The 9,319-nt window shown below is 39.7% G+C and overlaps 1 protein-coding gene across 2 annotated transcripts in view; it reads left to right on the top strand.

Moving 5' to 3' along the window:
• Positions 1-315: 315 nt before the first annotated feature.
• Positions 316-9,319, top strand: part of CNNM2 (cyclin and CBS domain divalent metal cation transport mediator 2) — a 62,879-nt gene continuing 53,875 nt past the window's right edge. Inside the window, exon 1 of one of the 2 annotated variants that reach the window (XM_053922722.2) lies at positions 316-536. In XM_053922722.2, the coding sequence (XP_053778697.1) occupies positions 509-536 (28 nt within the window). In that variant the 5' untranslated portion in view covers positions 316-508. The remainder of the gene's footprint in view (positions 537-9,319) is intronic. The other variant, XM_053922723.2, reaches the window with a different exon arrangement.

Raw genomic sequence — 9,319 nt, 5'->3', positions numbered from 1 at the left:
CGTCTTTGGTCATTCTAGGAGTCACCTGTGAATGAGTCCTTTCAAAGGAGACGATTTTGACTCCTAAAAACACACGCGGATCTTGGGCATAGGAGTTAGAATAAGATTTACCCTGCAGTATCGACCCTGGTCGTGCAGCTACATTGGGTTTTATGATAAAGATGCTGTTCATTTTGTGTAGTTCAAGTTTGTTCTTGTTCTCTTGGCTTTTGTGTATGCTACACAAGTCTGATTTTAATTTGAATATTGGGTTTGATTAGTAAACAGTAGTTTTAGCAGTTCCCCCTTCACTGAGGAACTGCTGACTCCGTAGATAAGCAAACCGTTGTTGTCGTTGGTGCTAACGGCCTGGCAAAGGGCCTGGCAAAGCTCAGGATGAGCACGGGGAACTTCTGTTGTCTGCTGGGCGGTCTCGAACAGATCCTAATGAAAATGACTCACCATTCAGAGTATAACTTTTGTCTTTTCTAAAAACTTAGCTGTGATCTTTTTCTTTTCATGCTTATTTATGAATTTTTTTGTGGCTACTTCAGCAAGTAAGTTTCATTTTATTTAGGCTTGCTTTGTATGTTGGGGAGGAAAAAATATTTGCTTTATGTGGGTTCTTAATTGAATTGAGTCAAGATTAACTGCACTAAGAAGCGAAACACTTAAAGATACTTTGGGGTTTTTTAAATGTCCTCTTTACTCATTCGTTAAACTGTAGGGTTCCTGCTTCACTAAGATAATTCGGGATTGCGTGAATAGTATCGTGTGGTAACAGTTGAACAGCCCCATCTCAGGTCCATTAAGCTTTCTAGTAGACAGGGCGCAAGGCCAGCGGAAGAGGTGAGGATAGAACAACCCTAATTCCTAATCTAGGATGCACACCCCTCACTGGCCCTTTATACCAGTTTTGGGAATGCAGTCTGTAGTGTAATTATGATACTTTTCCACTTCCCTGCCTCCTTTTTGTTTTTAATCCTCACCCGAGGATGTACTTACTAATTTTAGAGAGGGGGAAGGGACGGGGAGGAAGAGGGAGAGAAACATTGATGTGAGAGAGAGACATCCATCAGGTGCCTCTTGCCCATGCCCTGAATGGGAACTGAACCTGGAACCCAGCCATGTGCCCTGACCAGGAATCGAACCTGTGACTTTTCAGTTTGTGAAATGATGCTCCAGCCAACTGAGCCACACCAGCCAGGGCTCCCTTCCTCCTTTTTGATTTGTGGGGTGTGAGGGGAAGAGTGTTTGTCCCTTCCTTAAGGTGCAATTCTGTGAATGGTTATTTAGGGGGTAGAACTTTAAAGATTTTTTGGAAATTAACCTTCTTGTTTTTTTATCCTGTCTTCCAGCTAAATGGAGAACTTTCATTATTACTGGAGAGTAAGAAATGTCTCCAGGATTGAGACCCAGCTTTTATATTTTCCATTGTGGTTCTAGGAAATTTTAATTTTGAAAGAGTATGTTGCCTTTTCTTTACTTCATCCCCCTCATGAAATCTTTCCTAACTAAAACAGGATGGAAATAATTAATGGAAGACGTTGATTAAAATGGATATATATTTTCATTATTTCTTTTGGTGGATGGTACTTCCTCCTTTCTCTTTAAATTGTGGTATATGATTTCAGAATTTGACCTGTGCCATCTATTTTTCTCTACTTTGCTGTTTTTCCACTTTTTGGTTGCTTAACTCTTAGAATTTTAATTATTTATTTATTAAATTCCCTCATGCCTAATAAAACCATATAAACTTGAAATACTTGAGGGGGGTAGAGGGAATGCCAGTCTAAACTAACTTAAAATCTTAAATACAGAGTATTTTTCAAGGAATGTTGTATTTCCATTTGCATATATGTACATTAAAAACTTGAACTACAACTTATTACCTAGTAGGATCCTTAAAGAATTTGTAATTCCCTGAGTTCCTGCATGTGAATGGATACTTCTGAGTGCTTGAGGCTACTTTAAAAAGTGTTTTGAGTAATTTAACTATTAACCCTTAAAGTTTTGGCTGTTACTGCTTAATCAGTAAATCTTTTATTTTTCCTTCGTAGATAGGGTAAAGGTACATTTAGTTTGCCTCTATGAACCATTTTATTATTGTAAGACTACACAGCTTTTCACTCCCTGTGTATTGCACTTACACAACTATTGCGTCTACCACCGACACACATTGATGTGTTTGTGTCTGTGGGTTCCAGTCCCCAAGCACACCACGTGTTTGTGGACAATTTGAGCGAATAATCTTTGGGTATAAACTAGACTAAGCTTTCTGAGGGCAGGAATCAGATACCTTGGCATTCTTCTTGCCCCCCAAGTAAAGATATTTGCCAGACTTCGCTCAAGCAAGTACCTTAGTGGGGGAGGGGGGGGGCTTGCATGAGGAACAGGCTCCAATTCCTTTCTCTTTGGAATGCTAATGAATGGGAGGGGAGTGTGTGTCCAGAGCAGGGCTGGGCACCTGAGCTGGGCACTGTCTGTCTACTTGGGCGCAGGCCTGTGATTCCTTGCCTGTTCCTGCCACATCGTTGCCACAGTAGTTAAAAGCAAGGGCTTTGGTGTCAGCCCTGTATTTGAACCTCAGCACTGTCATTTTTCAGCCGTGGCATCTCTCTCGAGCAAATCAAGTTAATCTCTCCAAGTTTCACTTTCCTGATCTAGAAAACGGGGGTCACCCTTACAGCCTCACCAGGTGTATGTGCTCCAGGAGGGATTTTTGATACTGGCAAATGGATGATTCCTACCAATTTCAAAAGGTAGTTCATCTACCTTGCACAATCTGTCTTTCTGGAAAAGGTCTTTTTAACTAACAGTATATCCTGTGTATCTATGTCTTATCTCTAGCTTGTAGGTTCTTCTAGGACATGGTCCTCATCGGCCTGGTTTTTGTAACTGGCTCATAGGACTTGATATTCGGGAAATGTTGACGGAACGAGTAGAGGATGCACAGTCTTCCTTGAGCCTCCCATCGTATTTGGATTCCTGTTAGTTACGTTTACTATTTGCATGCCTTGAGAAACTTAGGCGGTATAAAGTTTGCTGTGAGGATGGTATGGCTTACACATTTTCAGTGGCCAGAAGGGATTATTGATCTGGTTTGGCTGGATATTTGTTAATATTTTGTTGAGGAACTTTGCACATGGTTTATAAGGACACTGGTCTGTAGTTTTCTTACAGTGTTTTTGTCTGACTTCGGTATCAGATTAATGGTGGTCTCATAATATGAGTTGGGACGGGCGCCTTTCTCGTTTCTGTAATTGTATATAATTGGTGTTATTTTTAAAAAATGTTTAGTATAACAGAATCTGAGGATCAGTGCCCCGGGTTTTGTCCACAGTTGTCATCAAGGCAAATCCAGGTTCCTTAACACCGGCAGAGGACGTATGTCTGCTCTGGAAGCTGAGTATTTCAAGAACAAAATGAATAGAAGTCAGTTTTGTCACCTGAGTGAAAAGCCTCACTGAACATTTGGAAATGTAGATTATTATATAAATAATTGTCTTCTAAGGAAGGAGAATGGCTGTATTCATGATAGTGAATGTACTTCGTTTATCTGACCATATACAGTACATTTGTTGGTATGTTCTGTATCCTCAGATAGAGGATAAAATGGAGGTTTTGTGTTCAAATTTGAAGTAGCATTTGGGAAGATACCACGTGGGCGCTCTGGAACACGAGCAGCACGCGGGGCATGAACATCTTCCTGAACGCGACCCCAGTGAGCTTCAGGGCATTCTTCGGTTTGTTAATTCCTTGCTGCACGTGGTCGTAGCTATAGCTGAAGGGGGAACGAAGAAAAGTTGTTTTCCTAAAATTTCAACTTTTGCTTTTTCCCATAGTTAATATTAAAAATAATGTTTTATGTTATTGCAATTAATGTTTAAGTTACTAGGATAACCCCAAAAAGTTTGACTCTGTATATTGCTGAGTCAATATGGTATCTTTAAAATTTTTTTTTAAATTTATTGATTTTAGAAAGAGAGAGGGAGAGGGGAGAGAGCGAGAGAGCGAGAGAGCGAGAGGGAGAAAGAGGAAGGAACATTGATTTGTTGTTCCATCCATTAATGCATTCACTGGATTCTCTGGTTGCTTCTTGTATGTGCCCTGACTGGGTATCGAACCTGCAACCTTGGTGTGTCAGGACCATGCTCTAAGCAATAGAGCTGCCCACCCAGGGCCTCAATACTGTATCTTAAATATTATATTTTAGCAACTTTAGTGAACAAATTATGATAAATCTTATCACAACTTATACCATTATCTTGTGGGAATTTTTTTCTTGAATGATTTAGAAACGTTTTTTAGGAATATGACCTGCTTATAACCTAGATATGGAGTGTATGTGAGAGTTTGTTTCAAATTCTGATGAATGAATTAAATATAATGGGAAAACACATGTGAAGCCTAGCTTTTTAGGTTTAAATTTATATTAATATTGAGTATTAAAACCATCGATATGGTTATAATTGAATGAATAATATGTAGTCCTTAAAAAAAGAAGGGATAGCCCTGACTGGGGTGGCTCAGTGGACTGGGCATTGTTTCACAAACCAAAAGGTCGCCAGTTTGATCCCCAATCAGGGCACAGGCCTGGGTTGCGGGCCAGGTCCCCAGCTGGGGGCATGAGGGAGGCAAGCAATTAATGTTTCTCTTACACATCACTCATTGATGTTTCTCTCCCTCTCTCCACCCCCTCTCTCTCCCGTCCTCTCTAAAATAAATAAAACCTTAACAAAGGGGGATAAGGTAGGCACCAAGATTAGAAAGGAGGAAGTAAAATTATCTCCATTTGCAGATAGCATGATCTTGCATATAGAAAACCCTAAGTAATCCACTAAATCTAAATGTAAATTTCACATGTTAAAGGCCAACTATATTTGAATTAAGTCTGTGCAATAGACTTAAATATTTGTGCAATACAATTTATATGAGAAGGCAGTTCAGGAGAAAGACTCAAATGATTTAGATTAAAGGTACCATTGTGTGGTCCTATGTGAAGTTTCTCTGCAATTAGAAACAAAATTAAATCAATGAAATGTATTTCATCCAAAGATAAAGAAAGCTACAATATTAAGCATGAATGATACACTTACTCTTATTTTCTTGGCAGTCCTATTAGATTCCTAACAGGCTTTTATAGATCATATCCTCCTCCTTTAAAAATGACTTCGAGTGCATCATAATGTGTAGCAACTAAAAGAGGATGCTAAAAGCAAACAATATTAACTCTAGACTCCACAACAGTTTAGAACAAGTACCTCCTTGAGAATAAAGACATTATTTTTAAAATGGCTTGCACTGTGGCCCTGGCTGGTGCGGCTCAGTGGATTGAGTGCTGGCCTGCAAACCAAAGGGGCACTGGTTCAGTTCCCAGCCAGGGCACATGCCTGGGTTGTGGGCCAGGTCCCCAGTAGGGGGCATGGGAGAGGCCACCACATATTGATGTTTCTTTCCCTCCCTCTGTAAAAATAAATAAATAAAATCTAAAAAAAAATAAAATAAAATTCTGTTTAAAAAAAATGGCTTGCACCAGATCCGACACATACCATATTTATAGCTTCATGTTAGCACCAGGGTTTTTTCTCCTGAGAAGACATCTCTGATTAAGTTAGGAAGAGTTTGTAAAATCTATTTTGATGCCACGTCACATTGTAACCACTTAGGTGGCTCTTATAAAAACATTTTCGTGGGTACTTGTATCCTGCTTCGTAAAAGCAGAAACGGTCCCTCATTTATACTGAAGCCACACATGTGGCTTTCTCACTCATGGTGCAGATGTGATTTCAAGCAGTGGGGTGGTGCTCAATGAATGCAAACTTCTTATATTTGCAGAGTAGTTTTACCTGTATCCAGAGCAAGGAAGCCCCTTAGGGCTTTATTTAGTGCTGTAGCAAAGGAAATTAGAATGGCCTGGCTAACCACATCAATATGCATAATTGACAAGCTACTCAATACTTTCAAAGATAAGTACTTTCCACTCTTTTCTTTGGCTATCAAATGTAACTTCATGTAAATATTAACTATAATGTATTATGTTCAGGCTACTCTTTTGTTACAGAAAATAACCTGTATATTCTGTTATACAGAAAATAACATGTGACCCTCATGTATATATGCTAATAACTAAAGTGAACAAATTCAAGGAAATTGAAAAATACTGCCTTGTTTCTAGGCAGGATGGCCTTTAACATCGATATGATTATAATGGAATGAATAATATATAGCCCTTTAAAAAAGGGATAAGGCAGGCACCCAGATTGGAAAGGAAGAAGTAAAACTATCTCTATTTGCAGATGACATGATCTTGTATACAGAAAATCCTAAGTAGTCCACTATAAAACTTTAGAATTAATAAATGAGTTCATCAGATGGCAGGGCAGGCAAAAGGAGTCACTTGTGTTTTTTACATTTGCAATGAGCGATCCGACAATCAAATTAAGAAAACAGTTTCATTTATAATAGAACCAAAATACTCAGGACTCAATTTAACAAAAGAAGTAAAATTTGTACTCTGCAAACAAAAAATTGTTGACTGTCCAAAATAGGCAAATCTTGAGAGACAGGAAGCAGATGAGCACTTGCCTGACGGTGGGGGTACGGGGTTGGGAGAAACACGAGTGACTGCTCATTGGTATGGGTTTCTGTTTGGGGGGTGAAGTTTCTTTTAGTGGTGATGGTTGTGCAGCTATGTGAATATGCTAAAAACTATTGAAGTCTATAACTTAAATGGGTGAAATACACGGTATGTGAATTATATCTCATAGCTTTTTTTTGAAAGGAGGGTATAAGGTAAAGATAAAAATATTGAAGTGAAGAGATATCTATAGCTTAATATAAGACTTCTGGGTAGTTTTTCTCCCTCAAACACTACATAGCTCAGTTTGAGGCATTGCAATTTCGTTTGCATTTTCTGTACTTAAGCTAGCTGGGTTCATATTCTCATTTAAAATTTTTTGAAAACTGGAGAATATTATGGTAATTTATAGAATAAATTTTGTTTTAGTTTGCTTTGTATGTAAAGAAGTCATACATTAGCTTTTAGAATTAAAATGCTTTTGGTCAGTTAAAGGAAGAATTTACTTAGTTTTTGAATGGTTTCCTGTGTCATTCAGAAGTTTCTCTGAAACCCTTGGGAGGTTACCACTAGGAATAACCTCCCAGTTTTCCTCCACAAAAACTTGTAAGATCATTTAAAAAAATATTTTATTGATTATTCTATTACAGTTGTCCTGTTTTCCCCCTTCTGTTCCCCTCCACCCACAACCCCCTCCCACCAGCATTCCCCCCCTTTAGTTCATGTCCATGGGTTGTATATATACGTTCTTTGGCTTCTCCATTTCCTATACTGTTCTTAACCTCCCCCTGTCTATTTTGTACCTACCAGTTATGTTTCTTATTCCCTGTACCTTTTCCCCCCTCTCTCCCCCGCCCCCCCCAGCCGATAACTCCATGTGATCTCCATTTCTGTGATTCTGTTCCTGTTCTAGTTGTTTGCTTCGTTTGTTTTTGTTTTTGTTTTTCTTAGGTTCAGTTGTTGATAGTTGTAAGTTTGTTGTTGTTTTATTGTTCATATTTTTGTTCATATTGTTCATTCTTTTTCTTAGATAAGTCCCTGTAACATCTCATATAATAAGGGCTTGGTGATGAACTCCTTTAACTTGACCTTATCTGAGAAGCACTTTATCTGCCCTTCCATTCTAAATAAAAGCTTTGCTGGATAGAGTCATCTTGGATGTAGGTACTTGCCTTTCATGACTTGGAATATTTCTTTCCAGCCCCTTCTTGCCTGCAAGGTTTCTTTAGAGAGATCAGCTGACAGTCTTATGGGAAGTCCTTTGTAGTAACTGTCTCCTTTTCTCTTGCTGCTTTTAAGATTCTCTCCTTATATTTAATCTTGGCTAATGGAATTATGATGTGCCTTGATGTGTGCTTCCTTGGGTCCAACTTTTTTTGGACTCTCTGAGCTTCCTGGACTTCCTGGAAGTCTATTTCCTTTGCCAGATTAGGGAAGTTCTCCTTCACTATTTGTTCAAATAAGTTTTCAATGTCATGGTCTTCCTCTTCTCCTTCTGGCACCCCTCTGATTTGGTTGTTGGAATGTTTAAAGTTGTCCTGGAGGTTCCTAAGTCTCTCCTCATTTTTTTTTTTTTTAATTCTTGTTTCTTCATTCTATTCTGGTTGAATGTTTATTTCTTCCTTCTGGTCCAAATCATTAATTTGAGTCCCAATTTCCTTCCCTTCACTGTTGGTTCCCTGTACATTTTCCTTTATTTCACTTTTCATAGCCTTCACTTTTTCCTCTATTTTGCAACAATACTCAACCATTTCTATGAGCATCCTGATTACCAGTGTTTTGAACTGTGTATCTGATAGGTTGGCTATCTCTTCATCACTTAGTTGTATTTTTTCTGGAGCTTTGATCTGTTCTTTCATTTGGGCCATGTCTTTTTGTCTCCACACACCTGTTAGGAGTAAGGGGCGGAGCCTTAGGTGTTCACCAGGGCGGGGCAACCCACGTGGCTACGCTGGGAGGCTGTGTGTGGAGGAGGGGCCGAGAGGGGACAGTGCCGTTTGTTTGGCTCTGGTTGGGCTTTCAGTCACTTCCCCCACCACCCACAATCAAATTGGGCCCTCTGGTGCTGCTTCCCCAGTGGGTGGGCTTGTGCACGCTCTAGGCCCCTGTGGGTCTCTCCAATGAACTCTCCTGTGAGGCTGGGAGTTTCTCCTGCTGCCGCCCCAACCCCCACGAGAGTTTTCAGTCAGAGGTTTGCGGCTTTATTTCCCCGAGCTGGAGCCCTGGGTTGTGTGGTCTGTCTCCGTCCCAGTTGTTCCTCCCCATTTATCCACAGGCGAATGCAGGACCGCCCTGTCTGCCAGCCCCCTCAGTGGTCCACCAGCCGCTGCCTTGGTGCGTGTCCTCTCCGCCTGGCTGTCCCTCTCTGCCCCTCCTACTGGTCTGGATGGATGTTTTCTTCTTTTAACTTTTTGGTTGTCAAATCTATACAGTTCAATTTTCTGTCAGTTCTGGTTGTTTTTTGTTTTCATTTTTGTTGTTGTTCTTCTTTTGGCTGTGCGAGGAGGCGCAGTGATCTATACATATGCCTCCGTCTTGGCCGGAAGATAAGTTTTTAAATTACTGTTCTTAGTGGTGTAAAATAAGATTGAGAAACTCAGAGGAGTAAACAAAAGAAAATCAGCATTATAAATCTAATCGCTCATAGATAAGCATTTTTAGGATTTTGGTATATTTCCTTCCAGGACATTCTTTTAAAAATAACAGATTTATTGAGATACCATTTACACTATACAGTTAAGCCATTTAACCTCCCAGTAC

Source organism: Desmodus rotundus, chromosome 4 (assembly GCF_022682495.2).
Source record: "Desmodus rotundus isolate HL8 chromosome 4, HLdesRot8A.1, whole genome shotgun sequence".
NCBI lineage: Eukaryota > Metazoa > Chordata > Mammalia > Chiroptera > Phyllostomidae > Desmodus > Desmodus rotundus.
This window is presented reverse-complemented; position numbering and strand designations above follow the sequence as displayed.